At 35.6% G+C, this 24,001-nt stretch overlaps 1 protein-coding gene across 2 annotated transcripts in view; it reads right to left on the reverse strand.

Annotated features, from left to right (window-relative positions):
• LOC140839382 (DExH-box ATP-dependent RNA helicase DExH11) overlaps window positions 1–14,190 on the reverse strand; it is a 47,163-nt gene extending 32,973 nt beyond the window's left edge. The window contains exons 1-10 of one of the 2 annotated variants that reach the window (XM_073206044.1): window positions 13,904–14,190; window positions 13,386–13,640; window positions 12,020–12,280; window positions 11,841–11,909; window positions 11,617–11,692; window positions 7,881–8,134; window positions 7,680–7,787; window positions 6,678–6,779; window positions 6,330–6,530; window positions 6,065–6,175 (exon numbers count right to left, since the gene is read on the reverse strand). In XM_073206044.1, coding sequence (XP_073062145.1) covers window positions 6,065–6,175; window positions 6,330–6,530; window positions 6,678–6,779; window positions 7,680–7,787; window positions 7,881–8,134; window positions 11,617–11,692; window positions 11,841–11,909; window positions 12,020–12,280; window positions 13,386–13,640; window positions 13,904–14,038 — 1,572 coding nt within the window. In that variant the 5' untranslated portion in view covers window positions 14,039–14,190. Of the gene's footprint in view, window positions 1–6,064; window positions 6,176–6,329; window positions 6,531–6,677; window positions 6,780–7,679; window positions 7,788–7,880; window positions 8,135–11,616; window positions 11,693–11,840; window positions 11,919–12,019; window positions 12,281–13,385; window positions 13,641–13,903 lie in introns of both variants that reach the window. The other variant, XM_073206043.1, reaches the window with a different exon arrangement.
• Window positions 14,191–24,001: the final 9,811 nt, after the last annotated feature.

Genomic DNA, 24,001 nt, shown 5'->3' on the forward strand with positions numbered 1-24,001 from the left:
CCATCGCTATTAGACAAAGAACTTCAAAATCACCAGGTAAATAATATTTAGTGCAATATTAATTTTTTTCTCAAACATTACTTATAGTATGGATACAAACTTTGAATGATAAGAAATTTAATCTTATATTTTTTTGTGGTTCAACTTTCAAGCTGATTGGTAAACTTCTTATGGTGCATCAACACCTGAATTAAGAACATTTGATGTTGTGAACGTAATTGGAGTGTATTTGAACATGTAAATTAGAATTTTTTTTACACATTAAATTTTATATTATGGAGTATGAATCTAACTTCTTACTTTCTATTTTTTCGGTAGATACATTCTAAAAAAAGAAATAGGTTGTCTCAACAACGATTGAATGATTTGGTATTATATCAAATACAACAGAGTGTTGAGGCGAAGATATGCCATGCAAGATAAGATTGATCCTATTTCTTTATCAGAAATAGATGATAGTAACGAATGGTTGTTGGGAAAGTTGGATGATAGTGATAACAAGAATGATGATAACGATTTGGGCTTTGAAGATGATGATTTGCGTTGGAGTGATGTAGCACAAGCGGTTGGGGTTGGTGAAAGTGCATATGACTTTCCATCTTGAAATGCATCTACTTCAAAAAGAGCGTCATCATCCACTTCAGCAAAAAAAAAGCAATCTTCAGCTCGAACTAGTCTTGTGGATGAAGTGGATGAAGAAGAGATCAACATTGATGATGAAACCGAAGAAGAAGAAGATACCGATGGATACAAATCAAGTGATGGGGTTGATGACGTAGATTTGGAAGATGAAGATGACGATTAAAATGACATTTGATATTTCATCTATCACATTTTGAAAGACTTTTTATTTTATTTTGATTTTTTTGATAATATTTTGTTTATTGTGGCGTGACGTCGATTTGGAAGATGAAGATGACTATTATAATGACATTTGATATTTAATCTGTCACATTTTCAAAGACTTTTTATTTTATTTTGATTTTTATGATAATATTTTGTTTATTGCGCCTTTTTCCGTAAAGCGTGCGCTTCGCGCTTGAAGCCCCAAGACACTTGAGCGCTTTTTTGCGCCTCGCACTTTTGACAACTATGTTTATGGGGGGTGCATTTAGATCATAGTGGTAAAATGCGCTCGCCTCGCTCGCTTAAGCGCAAGGCGAGGCAAGGTGGCTTGGAAGCGCTTCGGATTGATCCGAAGCCCATCAGATTGATGAAGTGCACGCTTCTGTGCGCTTCTGTTAGGATGTTGGAGCGATGGCTTGTGCGCTTCTGCACAATTGTTATTTTAAAATCTGCCCAATTCCATGTTTAGCCCAATTCCAGGTTTAGCCCAAGTCTAGAATAAAAATTAAACCCAGCCCAAGTCCATAATTAAAATCTATATAGTTGCTTAACAATTCTGAAGTCGTGTGCTGCTGCATCTCTGCGAGCATCGCCTCTCTGCCGCCGCCGCCTTGTTCACTTCTCATTTGCTAGCCAAAAATTGGTAAACCATGTATCAACTTTTGGAGTGGGAATTCCTTTTGTATTGATTCTTTGCAACCCTGTATTAATGCTGATAAAATATGACTTTTATTTTATTTTGATTTTTTTGACAATATTTTGTTTATTGCGCTTTTTTCCGTAAAGCGTGCGCTTCGCTTTGCGGTTGAAGCCCCAAGACACTTGAGCGCTTTTTTGCGCCTCGCGCTTTTGACAACTATGGTTTAGATGTTATTAGGTGGTCCGTTATGGGTCGAAAGGTTGCTGGTACAGCGGGAAGTCGATGGAATGCAGGGCTGTGCTAGGGGTGATCGCGGCTTCGGGCATGCGGTTCGTTGAATGGCTGGACAAGGGCTCGTGACTAGGATCTATGCAGGGTCCTAGGGTCCTGGGGTAAGCCTGGTCTTAGTCGCTTAGGGTCTGGTTGGACAACAAGAGGGCTGGATTTGATTATTTGACCGCACGCATGTGAGGGTGTCGCGCATGGGGGCTCACGGCTTGGGTGGTTCAGGACTGCTGCATGGATCGTTGGCTGGAAAGGGTCGAACCAGGGTCTTAAGTGATGTCTAAGGGTCGAGTCTAGGGCTTGGTTCAAGTTGGAATCGGTATAAAGTCGTAGGAAATGCATACGTGTTTTAGTGTCATTCCTTGGGCAGCTTTTGTTCTATGGATGGTTATGCATGGTTTAAAGGGTTTGGTCATGGTTCGGGGCTAGTTTAGAGCCTTGGATAGTAGGTTTAGATGTAGTTCATGTGTGACTCGAGTCCCGAGTCGATTGTTATGTCCTAAGTGGTTCTATTTAATTCGGGAGACGTACGTGTCCGAATGCATCTTAGGGGCTGTTTTGGTTATTAATTGACGATGTTTGGGCAGCATGTCCGTGGACAATCCAACGAAATCCACAATGTTCGTATGTATGACGTGCAAAATAATTATTTTTTAGGTATGCGATTTGTCTTGTGATCAATTATGTTTATGGGTTTGGAAGCGAAGAACGTGTCCGGGTACCTCTCCACCCTCTTCGAGAGAATCATGTTAAGTTAGGGAGTGGACATCCAGTCCAAGGATTGTAGTGATCCCTGCCGCCCCAATACTGTAGTTAGTTTGATCAAACGATTTATGTTTTGGGCCACTTGCATTGAACAGAACTCTACGCAAAATGATTTACGATTACGATTATGTATGACGAGCAAGAAAATATGATTTTATGAAATGTTTATGCAGGAAATTCGTGTTATACATATTAATGCTCATATTATGCTATGTACGAGCTATATGTTTAAATTGCATGAATTTTTATTATGTATTACCTGTTATTCACAGTTTATGCATGTTGAGTCTTTAGACTCACTAGACTTGATTGATACAGATGATGTAGATGAGGAGACGGGAGGTGGTGACCAGTGAGCAGGCTCAGACCAGTGATAGACCAAACCCGAGGACCTTGTAGATCATGATATTTTACTTATGCACGTTTTTAAAAATATTTACTCTGATTTTTATGCATTAGTGTTGGTGGCAAGCTCGTTGAAACTTTTTATGTTACGTTACACTTTTTCAAATTGAATTAGTCGTTATTAACTCGAGATTTTTTTTTTTTGATAGGAAATATAAATTTATTCAATTGTAATTATAAAGGTCCATTACAAAGGACGCGGAAGAGTTTTCCGCTAAGTAAAAATGAGTATAACATAAAAATCAAAGCGTTACAAAACTCCAATCCCTAACCACATCTAAAATAGGTAGATGACCTAATTCTTTGATATTCCTTGTTGACTGTGCGACCCTTAATTTCAGCATTTCCCAAACTTTGTCCTCCGAGGTAGACGAATCATTGAAAATTCTGTTGTTTCTCACTAGCCATATTGTCCAGAATGCGTAATGAACGACCGTATACCAGAAAGTATTCACGGTAGCCCCCTTTCGAAATCCCGGATCTATGATAAACATATTTTTGGCCCTCCTCGGAAAAATCCAAAAAAATTTCAACTCTCGCATCACCTTAATCCAAATGTTTCTTGAGAAAGAACAATGCACCAATAAATGATGCCTGATATGAATATATGGGTGGAAAACAGGAAAGTTATGGAAAGGAAAGAATGACTCTTAAAAAGAACGAACCTAAGAACCGACCCGAAGAATCTCCCAACCACACCCTTCTATCCTCCGAACCCAACTCGATAGTGTAACCGAATGAATGACACCCAATAAATTACCAAACTCCCCCAATTCTCTGTCATTAAGATGTCTCCTAAAACGCACATCCCAACGAAAATGACGACTGTCTCCTAACTCAAAAACCTCAATAAAATGACGAATAGGTTTATTGACGACGGTACAAATCGAAAACAAAGAAGGAAATCGAACTTTGAAACAAGGACCCCCTCCCCCCCCCCCCAAACATCCTCCCAAAACCTAATGGAATTACCTCCTCTCAAAACCCACCCACTCAACAGTTGAATTGCCGGGAAAGAACGAGAAATAAATTTCCAAGGGTTATGCTTATAATAAATTATATAATAAGAAAATTTTTAATTTTTCCGCAGCTATTATAGTAGTAATATTTTAAGTAACGGGTCGTCATAATTAATGTCAAAAGGCTATGCTCAAACTTATGGTACAGATTACTTAGAGACATTTGCTCTAGTTGCCAAAATAATTACGCTCGTTTTTGGCAGCTAACTATGGATGGTATTTACAACAATTCGAAGACTGAGGTTGTATACCGATGACAAGTCAGCCACAAGCATCGCATACAACAAGATCCCACATGACCGAACCAAGCACATTGAGGTTGACAGAAACTTCATAAAGGAGTAGGATAGTGAACAAATTTGCACACCATTCATCTCAACTAATGCTCAGATAGCTGATGTACTTACAAAAGGGCAACCAAATAATGTTTTTAAATGTATAGTCAGCAAGCTCGGAATGGAAGACATTCATTCACACGCTTGAGAGGGAGTGCCAAGATTTAACTTGAAAACATCATCACTGATTTTATGGAATTATATAGGTTGTAATCCTAGATTTACAGTGATTGTGATTGACTGCATATTTCCAAATATAATTGACTAGGATTTTTTCCTTATTGTAGTGTAGTAAATCTGAATATAAACTGATGTACACCTCTCTCTATTCTTAGCATTTGTCGGCAAACATATATTGAGATTATACCACTAGATGCCTGATTATTAAGAAGGGAATTATGCATCATGACTGAATATTTGATGAATGTGTTTTTTGAAGTGAGAATAACTATCATACATTAGGATATAAATAATATTTTGCCTTGTGTCAAATTCCCAAAATTATTGGTAAAGAATTTTTAACGGTCCAAGGTGATATATTTGTAATATTTGAATAAATAAGTGTTTTGGCTTGAAGTTTCGACAAAGGAGCTCATGAAACCCAATTACTGAGATTCAGGCATAACATGAAATGAATGACACGGTGACATGACTACTTAATATGTAGCAGCATGATAGCATGATAATTAGCATCGCAAATTTTTACTATTGAAGATATTACTGAATCATATATATATTATAAATGCACTGTATAGAGGCATGCTGAGCCTTGTGTACTTGATAACCAAATAATTGTAATGACTTGATCAATAAAAACAGTTATGGATGAACCCATATGAAAACTATTATACTGGCCTAAGATTCATGATCCTAAAAATAAGCACGCTAGCCAACCTTAATGACCAAGCCATGCACGTCACCAGGGTTCACACTTAGCTAAAGGGTTCCGCCTAGGCTTGTGCTCATTGGATTTTAATAACATGCATATGACAAATTGAAGATGCACAAAAAATGGTGACTATGGTGCTCCTCATCGGGTCTACCCCACAAAAAATCTCTCATATTCTTCTCTATGGTTTCCACTACTCCCTCGGGTAGACAGCTCACTTATTTAAATATTGATCATTCTTATTTTTTTTTTTTTTTGAGAGGAAACAGATTTATATTGGATATATAGAAAAGATTACAACGACGAAAATAGAAGAGTACAAATTTAAAACTAAGTTATCACATCAAAGCATAATTCTAATCCCTAACCAAATCCACTATACGAAGATCTTTATAATCTTTGAGCAGTTGGGGTAGGGTAGAAACTAGATACAGCGGCACTGACAGCCTGAAGATGCATCCCTCTTTTCTTTTCCTTCTTTTTTTTTTTTGCTTTTCTTTCTGGTTTATGTTTAGTATATATGGTTAGAATATGAAGTTGGTCAGATGAGCCACACAAAGACCTGACATAAGGGTAACATATAGTACCATATTGTTAATTATAATGCTGCTTGGGGACCATTAACATTGAAGGTAATTTAGCTTCAGATCTATGTGGCCGGTGAAACATATTAGGTCACCTCCAAATGCCTATTAAAAAATTGCAAACCTCAACCTCCTATGATTTAACCATGACTACACACAGCGAAGCAATATACAATTTTCTCCATCACAAAATGAGAGGATATCATGATGCAATGAGACACTGATTAAAGCAGATAAAAAGTTTGTATTATTATGGTCAACTGCAAAAAAGTGTGCATTAGGAACCGAAAACATACAGTGGCTGAGAGCAGTACGAAATTGATATGCCTCGGAAGCATGATAATAACTTCCTCCCAAACCACCCCTCTTTCAATGTCGTTAACATAATGCACTTCATCGAATATAACCTATCATTCCACAAACAATATAAAGAAATATCACGAGTCTCAATTGCAAAATGAGACATTACAAGAAGGTAAAAAGGCATGAGAGCAACAATTTTTTGCCAGGTAATGCAAAATCAAATACCACACAATATAAGTGTCATAAAAAACACCTTACCCATTCTATGTCACGTATTATATCAGCACCCCTATAGAGCATTGATCTCAATATCTCAGTGGTCATAATGAGACAATCAGCATCTGGCCTCAAGCTAACATCACCGGTAAGTAGACCAACATCAAATTTTCCACAAAAATCTCTGTACTTCTGATTGCTAATCGTTTTAATTGGAGCTGTATATACAGCTCTTGTGCAATGCTGCATTTTTACAAAGAATTAAAATAAACTACAATCCACAAGTATTATAGACCACATAATAAGAAGATATGAAAAGGAAGATTTTTTAAGGGGTTAAAATAGAATTCAACATCCACAAGCACAGACATCAGAACTCAGCTGACATACTTTTGAAGCCAGAGCAAATGCGTATTCAGCAACAACTGTCTTGCCAGCTGATGTATGAGCAGCTACAAAAACAGAATCCCCCCGTTCAAGATAATATATGGCCTGTACGTATGACAACAGACACAAAATTCAGTATGTAGTCAACTCATCCATGAAAATTAAAACCCAGAAAATCAATTCAGGGATGAAAGGCGTCATAACCGAAATCTGATTTTCTGTTGTAAAATTGCAGTCCAAATGTGATTTCTGTAACTTTGAGGATCAGAAACCAATGCAGTAACCAAATTCCAAAAATTTAACAGTGGCAACGTAATTCTTTCCCTTGTCGTATTTATATCGTTGCGTGTATATTTTACACACAATCCATACAAATACTTATTTAATATCTATACATACACATGTACATATATGTGTGTATAGATATGCATAATGATATATATCTGCATATGTTTGTGTCTCCATATGAACCTATATCTACACATGTACGAATTTAAATGATAGGAAGTATTTCATAAACGTATTGGTTATTCACTTGATAATAACTAAAAAATATAATAAATTTGTATCGATATACTTACACATAGGTTCCATCCTTACCATGTATATGCCAACGAGACACTTAAAAATTAGGTCATTACCAAAGATTACAGTACTTAGAAACAGATATTGAAACGTCGGATTTCTCACAATCGGATAAGCCCCGATTAAGATATGATTCCTTGAGAAAGAAATGGGACAAAAAAAAACATAGCTAGTCTCTTTTACCTGATTCATGATGTAGAAAACATAAAATTAGCAAACAATAATTCATGCTTTCAATAAAAAAAGTATAGACGCTCGTGCCCGCTTAACTCACTATCCACCCCGCAAAATTTGAAAGTTGAAAATACTTTAGCCTTCCATTCATTCCATGTTATCAGGACTCCAACATAAATATAATCAAATCACTATTAAAATAAATTAGTCAAATATAACATATAACAATAATTTAACAATGTCTACCTCCTTTTGGAAAGAATCGAGTTCAAATGGAAATGTAAGTGCCATATCAGGAACGAGTTCGTGAAATCGTTCGGCAATTTCTTCACTTCCCCCACTAAGAGCCCATTCCTACAAACAAAACAAAATAAATAGGAATGAGTTCAAGAACACAACCAAATAATCAGGCATTTCATAAACTTCCATATTTTATAAAATCATCACCTCTTTTGGTTGCTGGCCACCGATATTTGTATCTCCGACTAATCTAGGCATTAATTCTTTGGATTCACTAGACAATATTTCATCAAGAAGAGAGGATGGTTTCTTTATCACGTTTTCAGCAACATTTAGATCATTTATCTTGGTCGGATCTTTTATCTCAGTTGAAGTTTTTATCTCAGTTGGATCTCTTATCTCGATTGCTATTTGACTAGATTCCTTGACAGACTCTAACTGTGTTCCGCCAGGTATAGTAGCTGCACAATTAGCCTTATATAAACCCAAAAAAAAAAGGGAAAGAAAGAAAGAAACCTTATAATGTGAGACTAATGATAAATATTGATTCACCAGCACAAAACTATTCCAAATTAATTGTAATGTTGAATTTACATCTTATCCATGGTTATAAAAGACACACAAGAGCCAAAAACCTAAGAGCAAGGGATGTTTCTCATAAAAACATTGCATGTTAAAGCATTGTACTTCAGAAATTAAATGTGTGAAAAAAATTGATCATATAGCAGCCAATATCAACTTTACAAATTATTGAACATACAAACCAGTATTAATTAATTTCGAGCAAATAAAAGTAACAATTCCCTCGCATTTCACTTTGAATTTACAATCATTGAATTCTTCATAAAGTAATTTACATTCATGGCAACGGGGTTCACAAAACAATAATTGTTAGCCGGCCGGAATATATTGCATGTAAAATAAGATTGAAATACGCTATACCTTAATTACAAGTTCCAATAACAACTTGCACAATCAAAGATTTTTGTAAGCCACTGAAAATGAGATATAAAGTGATGTGATCTAAAAGAAATCAGTGACTTTTAAGAAGTGTGTGCACCATGAACCTTCAAGGTATGCCAGAAAACTGAAGTGCCTTGCTGCACCCCACATGTTTGTTGCTTAAAAACTATGATCTTCTCAAATACATGTCATGTACTCGAGAATGAGCAGTAAACCACAATTGAACTTGCACTTAGAATCATGCTCACGATCGGATGGGCACATGCCAATCTAAGTAAAAGGCACATGTCAACCAAACTATAAATAGTCAAGATATTGATTAAAAATATACTCTCCAGTTTGGAAGGTGATATATTTTTACTCTATTAAACATAGTTCGGTTAGAACTATATTAAAAATTGAAGTTTCACGTTGATTTGTATTGCTACAATTTTAGATATTTTAGTATATAACTAAACATCTTTGTTATTTAAAGATTAATAGCATATTAATACTTTACACTTCTTCGAATTTTACATTTTCCACAGTAAAAATAGGAAAACATGAAAGTGTATCTTATAGGTGTGATCATTAAATGACAAAGATACTGGCATTTTATTGACCAAAACACCTAAGTTTACAAGAAAGCAACCTAGTCTAAAACATAAACATGATTTTTTAGATCCTAATTCCAATTAAAACTACTTAAATCATAATAATAATTTTTCCTAATTAGAATTGTATATTTTCCTACACTAGGCCTAAGGTTTAAGCATAGACTATTACAGTTAAAGCTCCAACAAAGACATGAAAACACGAATGATAATTTCGTTTTTACGCAATTAGTCTCTGTAAAATAAATACACTGCTGACCAACTTCATCCAGATGTTCCACAAACTTATGGTTGCAGATAAATCTTTTCGCTAATCTTTTCCTCAAGGAAATTCAAGACTCGGCGTTGCTTTTATTCAAGATAGGATTAAAAGGCTAAGCAAAGCCCCATGTTTGCTAGGTCCTCGAATAAACAACAAAGAAAGAAAGACCACATTCTCCCAAGAATCGTATTATATGTGGCTCGTTTTGTATGATTGTCATTTCTTGACACTAAGAACTGGCATTTTATGATGTTCATCCTGTATCTCAAAATGCATTGGACAATCAAAATAAGGCGATAAAAACAGGACAGGTAAGAAACTTAAATGTTATTTACATAATTCGAAGCAAGCCTACTAACAACCCATTTTTTTCAATCAATGGATAATTCACCTTAACTGTTGACTTGCTTGTTAAGGTCAAAACTGATGGTTGACAAGGATACCGAAAAGGCAATTGAAATCTAATTTGTGTTGATTCCTAAAGATTCAAAATATTTTAAGAAGTCCCACACAGAGTATTAGGAATAACTTAAAATCAAATGTCCCAACTGATGCATATATTAAACCAAGCACCATAAATGTCTAACTCAAGCTTAAAACCAACAAGGTCCTAAAAAATAAATGCTCAGTAACACGAGGCCCCACACTTTAACAAAGCAAAGAACGCATCACATAAATGAAAAAATTCATATCTGCAAAAGAAATGGTTGTTCTCTACCACTCAGTACCAATATGAAGATAGACAGATGAGGTACCATGACAAGATATGTTAAGATAGGAACCAAGCTCAACAATCACAGATTTACAAATAGATTGGCATGATGGACCGAACAACTAAATTCTACTGGTTGCCCATCTTGAATTTTGTGGAAGGCGGGTGATCTGATGAAAAGATTTAGTAAATTTTCCCTCTTTTCTCAAAGTTAATGAATCATTGTTAATAAATCAACACTTTTGGCACGGTCACGGGAAACGATCCAGTAAATTCTTCTCTGTTTTCTCCAAGTTAATGAATCATTGTTAATAAATCAAAACTTTTGGTATCCATGGCAGTGAATGATATTTGGCAGCACCACCGCCATGGCCTACGATTTAGCTCTATCTTTTTTCCATTCCTCAGAAGCCCAAGGATTTTAATGCTATTGGAAAATGAGTAAATCTGGGGAAGTGCATGCTATCGATATTTCCTACATATCTAGATGACAAATATGCAAGTGGTTTTATAGACCTAAATCTACCAGGAAACAAAATCTAAACTCCCGAAGTAATTAGAAAGATCCAAATCAAGTCTATTAAATCAGAATAAAATTATTTTTTTAACTATATTTATGCAATTAATGATGAGACAAGATTCGCCTCCTCAAAGCTTGCGCAAGTTAGCGTGCATTTTCCTTGCTCTAATTTCTTCTTAAACATAACTAGAATGTCCAGATATTTTTTATAAAATTTAAAAAGATGGACCAGGAATTGCTTACAGATAAAGATAAGAACCTGATATTTATATGTGAGTGGAGAAACTAAATGAGGTGCAGAAAGGCACAAATCACAAATTAGAATCATTCCTAATATAGAATGCACTACGGTTGAAGGGAGAAACATTACTACTAGCATTGTGAAACACCCATCCCTCCTCCTGCTTTCCCTCCCTTCACATCCCCTAATTTCTAAAATTACCAGTCAAGGATAAACTCTTAGTCATTAATAAAATTAAACATAAATAAAACAAATGAAATAAGCGAGAATGAAAGCAGAATTACCACCTTCATCATTTTAAATCTTTAGTTAATAGTTCATACAATTTTCATGGGATTCCCAGAAATATATTAACCAAAATCTTACGCATCGTAAATACCAATTAAAAATTTCTTGCACTAGGTAAGCAATAATATGATAGCTGGTAACATCTCCATGAATAATTTCACAACCATCACATTTTTTCTTGTGCATGTTGTCAATCAACTAAGTTCAATGTCCAGCCATAAAAATGCTAGAATAGATTTCAAACCAATTCCATCAAAGAAACCAGAAAGGAACTCTCAGCTTAACTATGGATAATTTTCAGGCGTTGTCTATGCATACACTTGTAATTGTACAGAGTACCATAATGACTACTAATGATACACACCGTCACCAATGTACTCAAAGACATCCTCTTCCCAGGGTTTCTTGAATAAGTCATCGAACTGCAATGACAGCTCATTCTGCATTTCAAACAAGAAATTTAACATTCACAAAGAAAAAAAATATGTGAATTGCAATTGCTTTGAAAATATAGAAAGAGCATGCATGCATGTTTATTTGAGAACATATGGTTATTCGACTTATATATAAGAAAGTATTATAACTGACCAGCTTTACAGCTGATGTGCCCTTGTCCGCATTTGCATTTTCGGTGACATTCCATGTGCAAGAATGCTCCTTCAAAAGCTTATGAATAACAAGATTGTGTGAAAATCATGGACACTAAAGAAATTTTAATACCTTGACTAATTAAATGCTCTTCCATTGCTGAAGCGAGCAGTATCTACCTTGAGATGACCTAGATTCAGTCCCTCTTTAAAGCCTGGGGGAAGTACTTGTGCAGGGCCCCCATTAAGAAGTTCTTGTGCCCATTCACCATTGTAACAACCATCTGGAACAATTTTCCGCAAAGAATCAACATCAACCAGTCCACCTGGGTGAAAAGGACGACTATTTATACTTCCCTTAACAAAATCCTTAGCAGGTCCAACAATTCGCGGCAAAGAACCAGAGTTATCAGCTCCTGCTGTCAATTCTGATATATCCACCTGCACAGTCAGAAGTAATAATAATAACTCAAGATAAAGTAGAAAACATTGTTGCCAAATATTGGCACCATTCAAATTCTATGAAACCCGAGGAGAAACTGGAACCACAAGTGCTTGAACAAATAAACATCTTTCAGATCACCAACAAATAAATGCTCTTTATGATATTGAAAATTTAAAAACTCGCTGGTAATAAATACGACTATAGCACAGCTGATGTAGTTTCTATTCATAAACACTTTTTTGCAGAGAAGAAATAGAGCTACTCTCCGATCTCTCTTTCAAAAATTTCTGTAGCCAAATAACGCTGAGACATATAGAACACCCCTCCATAGATATTAAAAGCATAAAGCGCACTGAGGCGCATAAGGCAAGGAATGTGCTTTATTAAAGTGAGGCTCCATAAGGAATGATACACTACATAATCCAATATGTACTCTGGAAGTTAATAAATGACAATAAAACTTGTCGTTGGTCCAGAAGCAAAATATTACTATATTGTGCCTTTCATTATGATTTAGTATCCTTACGTTTTTGTTATACTTAAAAACTGGTTATGAGGGTTTAAAATGCAAAAAAGGTTGGACTTTACAGCCAAGGTGCAAAGTTGCACCTTAACTCATAAAAGGGTTAAACCTCACTGAACCTTGATCCTGTTCGCTTTTGCTTTTAATAACTATGCACTCTACATTATAATCTTCTCTCATAATATTATAATCATTTAACTCTGCTTGGGACTGTGCTTTATGTCTTTGTATTTTAAACATGATGTTTTGAGCTGGGAAGGTCTGCATTGGATTTTTTAGGGCAAGTTTAGCGTTGCAGTTTTCTTAAAAATTAGGATCTTCATTATTTATGTTTTGTGGCATAAATTTTCGACATCTCCATCAGAAAAATATCATACTACAGAACCAGCAGTTTTACCATTCATGCAAGTAATGGATTTGATTCCCATTTACACACTACAGAACCAGCACTTTTTATTATAGGATTCAACACCAAAACATCAAGTCAGAGATATATTCGTACCTCAAATCTACTGCAATAATCATTCATAAAAGTGCACAACTTGGGTAAATGATGAATAAAAGCCAATATTTTTTACCTCCACCGACTCGGGCTCCCATCTATCCATCTCCCCATTTTTTTTGCGCCTAGAAGGCATTTCCCATAATGGAACAACCACGGAACGTGGCAGAGATGGCTCCAACTGAATTTTGGCCCTGTCGAACCAGTCAAACTCCCATTGCTTTCCAGATTTTTCCGGATAAAAAATATCGTCATCCAACCTCGGTTCTAAATATTTCTCCTTTATATACTCTTTTACCGATTCAGGTGTTTCCCTAGGGAATGCCGGTGGCTGCCCCATAAAATTCAAGCAAACACAAAATGCCAAGTAAATTCTTAGAAAATCCATTTCGAAGGAAGCATGATACAGTAGCTCTGTCTCAAAAAGAAAATAACAAATTGAAAAATCACGCAGCGTTCACGATTCATTCAAACTTTTTTTCCAAATCAGCCATTACCCGTTCATAAAACTTAAAAAAAAAAAAACAAACACATGAGAAAAAGGTCGATCCATTTGAACAGAAACATATAAATTGCAAGTAAAGTAATACGGACGAGAATAAAATCTGGAATGGAATGAAGTGGATTTTGGCGTTCCACCGGCGGGAGAGGTTCAATCCTGAGATGGCCACTATGCCCCGTGAATCTCACACGGAAGGATAACTCATCTGCGGCAGGCACCCGGTCCATTTTGCCGCTAGTCGCCACTCAATTCAATTGGAATTCGCTGAAACGCTGTGTTGTGTGAACGAAGAAACTCTAAAACCCCTGCTTTTATAAAGTACACGTGGAAATCGGATGTTCCTTGCTGGCACTCATGCCATGCTTGCTTTCCAGATTTTTAATTCGTTCGGACAACTTGCTTTTAAATCTCTATTAATGTGTTTTTATTTTCTATAAGAGAAAAAAGTTCATGCATTTCATGATTAACATAAAAAAATATTGCATTCTTTGGATTTGTATATTTTTTCATTGATAACGATTCATATTTGACTATTAATTTTTTATATTTGGAACAATTTATAAGATTTTGAATTTAAAATTGGAACAACTATAAATATTAGGGTCATTAATATCATTACGTGTTATAAATTTTTTTGTGAGGACCCGGGCTCTAACTCTTTTCTTTGGGATTAAATGGATCTACGAGAAAATGTGGGTCAAATTTTCTCTTTTCAACATTAATTCTAATGTATGTAAACAAGCATAAGTTCTTTATTTATATTACAAACATACAACATGTCTTGTTCTAGTACATTAATCCAACTAGGGTTTACCACAACAAACCAAATACAAATAGTACAATTCTAATAAAAGCCACTAGTTCTCTGCTGCGCCCGAAGTCACCACGCTATCACGATCTCATCTCTGTCTCGACCCAGATCCTGCCCCACCTGTTGTTATGCACACATACAGACATAACAACAGCCGGAAAATCCGGTGAGAACAAATCCCAGTATAAACATGTATACATGCATATAATCAATCTAAAACATGAAACATGTTATTATGAATGACATCCATATAAACATGCAATGCGAATCAAACCATGTCTGGACTCGACTCAACTAGAACTCTAGGGATTCCGGTGTGAATAAGACGATCTATCACCTACCCTCCCAATCGGGGTGACGGTACGTCTTATTCCTAAACTTCGGCCTGATCTGTATCCACATCTACAATAGGAGAATAATCTTCCCCTAAGCTGTGATATCACCGAACATCTAGAAGTTTGACTGTGTCTGTCAAGACTCCCTATCTTAAATGCAATGCATAACAATCTGTAAACAATGCATAGATATCTCAAAAGATTTGAATACAATTCTATAAACAAAGCATCATCATATCACAATATAAACAACAAATCTAGTATGTGATTTTGGTTGGGAAACTCAAATGAGATCTCATTTGAGTTGTATCTCCCCAAACAAAAACATGCATTATACCTTTCTTGTCGTAGGAAGACTCGAAGTCTCGAAGTCAATATTAAATATGTCAATCCGAATCTGAAATGACAATATTGATATATCTTCTATCAATTTCTAACTCAATATAACACATATACAATTCAGTAATTGATTCTGATACAATTCGACGGTATAACGGCTTGATTCTTCAATACCGATCAATCTAAATCTCATCCTATATCAATAATCAATACCCTCAACTCATAATCGGTATCATAACCATTTCAAACTATGAAAATCTGCATAATCTTATGCATATACATGCTGGAAATTATAATAATTGCATCTGATATCCGATATTCAATCCGGTAATGAATATACGATGCTCATTATATCAAGAACACAATATAACCATCATATTATAATTTCCTCAATCCATAAAATCTGAACCATGATGGAATCGAAGGAAATTTACATCACCTTGAAGCCCTTGAAGCGAGGAGCTCAAAATCGAAATCGGATTAAAGTTTGAATGAGTAAATCTTGCACAAGCTCAATCACAAGATGAAATGCACATAAAGGATTTGTAGGATTCTCTCTCTCGGTCCTGCTGAAGATGGGGAAGGAATGAATCAGCACTACACCTTTATATATACCATGCCATGTGTCATAACAAGGAACAAAGGTGGCTTTCTCGCATGCAGCACTGCGGGTGCGGTCACGTTAGCACCGCGGGTGCGCTATGCTCTCGGCAACCCTATCATTTTCTCAAAATAGCGACCGCGGGTGCGGTCTCTGCAAGACCGCGGGTGCAGTCTTGTCACCGCGGGTGCGGTCTTTCTGCACCGCGGGTGCGGTGATGCTACGAATAAAATCTGCCAACTTACTGTCCATGCACCGCGGGTGCACTCCTGTTCTGGGCGCGGGTGCGGTCTTGCATTATATTCAAACTCTAATTTTTCGTGCCTTTCTCCCCTCATCGCACATCATGCAATCTCATATATTCCGAGTCTCACGTCAATGAAGATTAATAAATCAAATCTCAAGCCCTATATCATGCATACTCATATCTTCCGAGTGTTTTGTCAATGAAGACTATTGATCTTGAGCCTTACATTTTTGGTACTCAAATATCATATATTAATATCAGATACGAAATATTTGATACTCATATATCATATATTAGACCATATTTTTAATATTTTGCACCGATTTTCATCTGAGAAAAGACTTTGGTCATAAATATCAATAATCAATAATTATTATAAATGTTTGAGTATTCAAAAATTATAAATTAATATAAGATATATAAAATCATGAAAGAAGTTGATTGAGAGTCGGTAAATGAGGAGTTGGAGACAAAAGATTCTGATAGTGGTGAACTCCCTGAAGACGCTTAAGGGCGATTATCAAAGAAGAACACAAAATATGCAAAAAAAAAAAGTTGATTATTGAAAAGTCCACGTCAGAAATAATAACACACATGACACATAAGATCAATTTTGCACATGTGTTAATTTTATTGCATAGGAAGTTATGTAAAAATATGTGTAAAATCGAACATAGGGCCACCTTTGTTGTTATATTTTGTTTGTAGAATAACGATTTATGGGGTGGACATACGATCAATTCGAAGAAGACTTGTTCGTTTGTGATCAATTTGTTTCAATGACTCCCAGATCTTAAGAAAGGGTTTATCAGCTGGTGAAGGAGTACATGGATTTGTGGGATGATCTATATCTTGAAGTAGTTGCAACAATAAATTAATGCATCAAATCCCTCTTTGAGCAACATTTAAGTAAAGCTTAAGAAAGGCTGCATAGTTTACACGAAGCGAACAAGCTAGGGAAGCCAGGGATATTCCTGTTACAATAGGTGTAGAAGAAGCCAACATGGTATCAGTGATATCGGGATAAGCCAAAGGAATAGGAAAGTGAATGGTCTTTATGGTGGAGCTGATGATGCTCCAGCAACTTGGTATATGAAATTCGCCTCAATTTCAGACATATGAACCAGATAATGCAAAGTTAAGATCAAACAACTCCTTCGCTCCCGTAAAAGAAGTTTATACTATTGTATAGGATAGTGGTTTCCTTGGCAGGTTCAGGACTAATGCCAGAATTAGAGATAGATGTAAAAAAGAGCAACCGCACGTCAAAGAGACTCCACAAGTTAATCAAAACAATAAAACCACTTCACAATTCGGCCAATGAATGACCAAATATAACCATGGTGTCAAACTCCTTACAAGAGCCAAAAACAAGCAAAAGACAAAAGGGAATCATAATATATAAAAAATTCCAAGAACTCAGTGCAAAGGTTTTTAGAACAACACAAATCAGTTACACCACATGAACATAAATCTACCAACACATGAAAGAATGGAAACTCCTCCAATTAAGACAACAAACAAATTTCAGGACTCATTCTTGAGGTCAACAAATTTTGGTCAAGAGCAAAATGATTATTGTACTGTTGTGCAAGATTCTTTCGATGATTCCCCAATCTCAAGAAATATAACTAGCTATCAAAGGAGTTCATGTTATTCATGGATTGATCAAGGTTTGACGTGCCTGAAAACAAGACAAACAAAGTTGCATAAAAGGAAATGCATGTGGCATGTGAACAAAAGAGTAGAGAGTTATAGAGAAAAAAAATCTCAGTAAAGAGGAAATTAGATGATGAGGAGTTCATTACATTTTTATATAATATGCAAAATGGTAGCATTTGTATGAGATTCTGAGCGAATGGATTGGCGAAAACTCAGTAAGGTTCAAGGTGCATAAAATCACTTTAGAAAATAATAAAACTTGACAGAGATCTAAGCAAGATCCAAGGAATATATGGAGTACATGCAAATGCAAATCACGGAATGCCAACATGGGGTTAATAATGATGCGTACAATCAAGAACCACATGTGAAGCAATGCAATCAAAAACACTATCTATGTCATTCTCACATATACGTAAAGGTGTGTAAGGCCCTAAAATTAATTATCCGATAAATTGACATAATTAAAATAATTATTGAGTCGATTATATAAAATAATTAATTATGCCAAATAAATTTACAAAATGTGTTAAAATATGTTATTTAGAATATCGTCGAAGTTAAACGATACAAAAAACACTCGGAGTTTAAGTAACACACGAGAGAAAAAAAACACAAAACTTGAGAATTTGAACCGCTTCAATTTAATTTGTTTTCATATATTGAAATGCGTTATGATAGGACCGGTTTGGGAGAAAATCGTTGAGCTACAATATCTCGATTCTTGAAATATTGAACACCGATGAATTAAATCGAATTTGGTTTTCAAACCAAGTGGAAGACACGCGAAATAATATGTTATGATCGGTTTGATTGGTCAAAGTGTTTAGAAGGGGGTAGAATAAACACTTAAATATTTTTGGCTCTATTAAAAAAAAGAATCAATTTAGTGATAAACTAAATTCAATAATCTTGTTATCTATGTTAATCAGTTAACTAGTTTGAAGTACAATAAATGAACTGCTGAACAAAGAGGTTTTTATGAATGTTCGGAGACTTCAAATGCTCGTACGTCACCCCCTCTATCACAAGGATATGTTTTCACTAAAAGACTTTGATTGATTACAGAACCTGTAATAATGCACTTCAGTTTGGACTTAAACGCTGCCAAATTGAGACTTTTAGTTTCTTACAACTTATTAGTTCACAAACTGATTATCTTTTGTAGCACAAGTGTGGGGACCCGGACGCTAATTCATTCCTTAATCGTCTTTAGGAATAAATAATCAAGTATAATAAATAGGGTCTAAAATTTTTTCTAAATTACACAGCGGAAACATAATGTAATTAAATTCAAATTACATATTAAATATCACATACAACCATTGTATGATCTACAAAAATCCGACTAGGTTCAACTACAAGTCCGTGCTGAATCCTACGTTGCTTCAAAGCCCGGATCTCCACGCTATCTAATCCAGCCTCGTTCTCGTCCTGACCCCGCTTCTATCCCACCTCTTGTCATACACACATACAAACAAGACAACAGCCGGATAACTCCGGTGAGATATAAATATCCCAGTATAAATCATGTATACATGCCATCATATAAACAATATAAAAGCATATATCAAAAAAATCGTATCATACATCAAAATCATGATATCAATCCATAACAAGAATAAATCATATTCTATACATGTACCTTAATCCGGAACATAATTCAATATCCAGAATAAATTCTATTCTAAGCATGTACCAATATCAGGAACAACAAGGAACATGAACCATATTCAGGAACATAATCAACATCAATAGATATAAATCAATATAATTGTCACTCAGACTCGTGACTCCACATTTTAGACTAGACTCAATCCTAGCCTAGGGATCCCGGTGTCCAGATGTGGCATTCCTATATCGACAAACAGTAATAGAAAAGACTCCAGTTCTATCCAAGTCGATATAACCAAACATCCAGTGTCCAGACGCATCCGTCATAGACTATGATCTATCACCATATATTGTGACATCGTGCAATGTACCCGTGGTTACCTGCCACTATCAGGTACTTCTGTCACAAGATTACTCGTCTAACACATGTCCTCTATAATTCAAGAGAGCAAGTATATCAATCAACTCAATGCAAATATCAATGCAATAAAGTAAAGTATGTGATTTAGGGAAACTCGAGTCCAACCTCACTCGAGTTGTGCAATCCCAACTCAACATTAATTTATACATTTATCTTCTCGCTCAGAAGAAGAAGAAGAAGTCCCGACTCTATCTCGGTCCATTCCCAATCTGATAATGACAATTGAATAGGTATAATATCAATACACAACTCAATTCAATACCTGTTCTGATTAATACTCAAATCAAAACACATACTCTGATCAATATCAATTGAGATACAATCTAATCCATATCGACGATATCACAATATAATCACGATATAATCGAAATCACACTGAATCTGATCAATATCAATTAACTGATGTTTCGACGGTATAACAATACACTCTCGATAACCCCGTCAGTCCGAATATCACAGATATAATACTAGAACTCATAATCAGTATCGATACCAGTCATAGTCTCAATAACAATACATATCTGATATGAATTCTCAATCAAATCGATTCCAAAAATCATAACAATTACATAACCAGTCCGTTCTTTAATCTGACTTAATTATACGATGTCTACTATGTCAAGAACATCATATATGAATCCTATTCAATTCTAACAATAGTCTCATTTCAAAACATGCCAAAACGTAGCAAAACTTACGTCCAGGTGTAGCCTGCGTCAATAGGAACACGATACCGAAGTCGGATTCAAAATCTAACGGCCGGATCGAAATATAAAGGCGTAAGGATTTTTAACTATTCTTCGCTGAAGCTTTTCCCGGAAGCTTATCGTTCTTCCTTCTTGCCAACTGAAGAGAATGAACTTGTATGTATATATTTATACACGTTGCATGCTTACAAGACGTGGCATATTATCACAACTCTTAAGCGGCGCTCGGGCGGTTAAACATTACCGCCCGAGCGCGGAATGTTCTGCCCGGATGCTTAGCCATTGGCGCTCGGGCAGGTAACTTTCTACCGCTCAGGCGCCACATGTTCTGTCCCAAACCTATTCTTGTGGGACACTGGCGCTCGGGCGGTACTTTTCCACCGCTCGGGCGCCAAAGGTTCTGTCCAGAATCTTGGCTTGTAATGCACCGACGCCCGACTTCTTCACTTTAACTCCTAAAAACTCAATCCTGTCAATTAATCAACGTCTGATTACAATAATTAAATCTCGGGCATTACAACAAGTGATCTTAAAAGATCGAATATTTCAATGTAAAGTACTAGTGATTTTGCTCAAGTGATAGCCTGAATATTATGAATATATCTATGAAGTGTGAACTTTTTGTAAATATCGAAATTGATATTGTATAACTGATCTTTCAGTTGTTCTCTTTTTCAAGAATTCTCAAATCAAAAAAACAATCTCTTCTCACCGAGCTCTTCAGCTATTTATAGGCTTTGCTTCCAACGGTAACATTGAATGCATTAATTAATACTTATCCGTTGATTTGTCATTTCTGAATGTGTCAACATTCTTCTGACAATAATACGATGTTGCAGTCTACTTATGCAGCGCTCCTTCTGTTAATTGCAATCTGCTGCATACGATGTTTCGGTTGATAGATGAGCTAACTGATGACGTGTCAAACTGACTACTCGACTGATCGATTGAACTTACTTAAGGCATCATGTTCAGTTCTATCTGATATTTCTGTGAAGTACCGTATTTTTAAACATACTTAAAATTTGCGAAAAATTATAAAAAAATTTCTTAAATAAGTAATTCTCCTCCAAAATGCCATAAAAATAAAATGCTTGAACAAATATTTGAAATGTAAACAAACTTGGAATAAGTACTTGTTTAAAACAACACAAAGTAATTTCAATAAAAAACAGAGTAAAAAATTTTATCATGCATAAAACTCTTGGAACCTAAGCGGTCCTCGGGTTAGGCCTCCACACAATCCGAGCCAACTCACTGATCCCCCCCTCTCGTCTCCTCAAACTCGTCCTCACCTGCATCGATCAAGTCTAGTGAGTCTAAAGACTCAACATGTATAAATTGATAATAGCAAGTAATACATAATAAAACCACGTGCATTTTAAAGTAACTCATACATACTTAAACTCTGAACGTACTTATATAAACGTACTTATATAAGCATTGACGTGCCGTCATTTCATAAACATTTTCATAAACGTGCTTGTATCGTACATATTTAAACATGCATAATCATCATCATTTTGCGTAGAGATATGTTTCAAATCACGTGACCCTTACATATTGCGCCTCATCGGACTAAACCACACTACTGGGCTGGCAGGGATCATCAAAGCCTTTCGACCGAACGTTCACTCCCACAAACATAAGATCCCCGGTCATGCTTTACCTGGTGTATTGGTTTCTGTTCATGCTTTACCGCTTCTCAATCATTATCATAACCCGGTCATGCTTTACCGGGGTGGAGAGGTCCCCGGACACGTTCTCCGGCTTCCAAACCCGTTCATAATTGGTCACAAGACAATTCACATACCTCAAAAAATAAAATATTTTCTTTTTGCACGTCGATTATACTTACATAGCGTTGTACATACTTACACATACAAATTTCTGCCCAAGATTTTTTTTTCCAGAAGGCTTGGCGCTCAGGTGGCAAAAACTCGCTCCCGAGTGCCGTCTTGTGGAACACGAAAAACACATTTTTTTAAACATCACAGTTTGAGCAGTCACACAAAAATGATTATAACTCACTCGTATCTTGTCCGAAAATTACAAATTTACTGTCAAATCGAAGGTATCAAAAAGTGCTACATTTTATATGTTGAAAGTTTTCCCGAAAATCGACTGAAAATTCGCAGGATTTAAAATGACAACAGATTCAGTTTTTCAGATCTAAAAATCGTTTCAAACATTTTTGCTCAAACTTTGCATAATATGAACAGATTTTTACACACAATATACATCAAAATATATACTACGACAAGATTGATGCAAAAAATGAAATAATATACATGCCTTTGCATCTTAACGCTCGAAGATAACAAATTCCGACGCGATAGTTTACAGTAGATGACCGGGAGATGCTTGCTACACAATTTCTTGTTAGAAAATGAACGTTAATCCCCAGAAATTCGCATGGGGAAGGGGTGGCTGCTAATGAATATTAAGAACCCTAGTTCTTTTCAAAAAAAAGAGAATGCAAGTGTGTGTGTGAGTGTAGAAACGTGTAGGTGTGTGTGTGTATTGATTAGGGAGATAATTATGGGTTAATTAGGGAATAAAAATATTTAGTTAAATAATTAATGATAAAATAATGCTAGTCTAATTATTTAATTCTACTCCATGATTCAATAAAATAATTAAGTACCAAACTTTCAAGATTAAAATTCTCAAATTCAAATTATTATTTTTGGAAAGCTTAAAACTTAAAATCACCTAATAAATTAAATTATGGTTTAAAATGCTTAAAATATCATAAATCATTTAAAATATCAATCTCCTTGACTTGAAATAAAATATCGCATTTTCATAAATCGCTTAAATCATCATCGGTCTCTTTTCCCGATCTCGCATCGAATATTCGCCTGAAACATAAAACTCAAGAAAACATTTTGACGTGCATCAAATAAACATGTAGTAAATTAAAATAAAGCAAATCATAAATCATGCATTGTTAAAAATCATTTTAAAATTAATAAATAATTTAACAATTTAATAAATGCACAGAATTACGTGTACTGATTTTGGGCCCTACAATTTCTACCCTATTTAAATAAATTTTGTCCTCGAAATTAAATCTTACCAAACAAGTCCGGGTAGTGGCTTCTCATATTTGCTTCGGCCTCCCAAGTGGCCTCCTTCCACCGATTGATTCAGCCAGTGAACTTTGACCAACTTGGTCACTTTGTTCCGAAGTCTCCGCTCCTGTCTGTCCAGAATTTTGGCAGGTCTTTCTTCATATGACAGATCTAGAGCAAACTACAACGGCTCATAACTCAAAACATGCGAAGTATTTGCCATATACTTCCTCACCATAGAAACGTGGAACACATTGTGTACTCCGGCTAGATTCGGCAGTAGAGCTACACAATAAGCAAGTGTCCCAACTCTGTCAAGAATTTCGAATGGCCCTATGAATCTTGGACTCATCTTGCCTCTCTTCCCAAACCTCAT

Source organism: Primulina eburnea, chromosome 8, assembly GCF_022965805.1.
Source record: "Primulina eburnea isolate SZY01 chromosome 8, ASM2296580v1, whole genome shotgun sequence".
In the NCBI taxonomy this organism is placed as follows: Eukaryota; Viridiplantae; Streptophyta; class Magnoliopsida; order Lamiales; family Gesneriaceae; genus Primulina; species Primulina eburnea.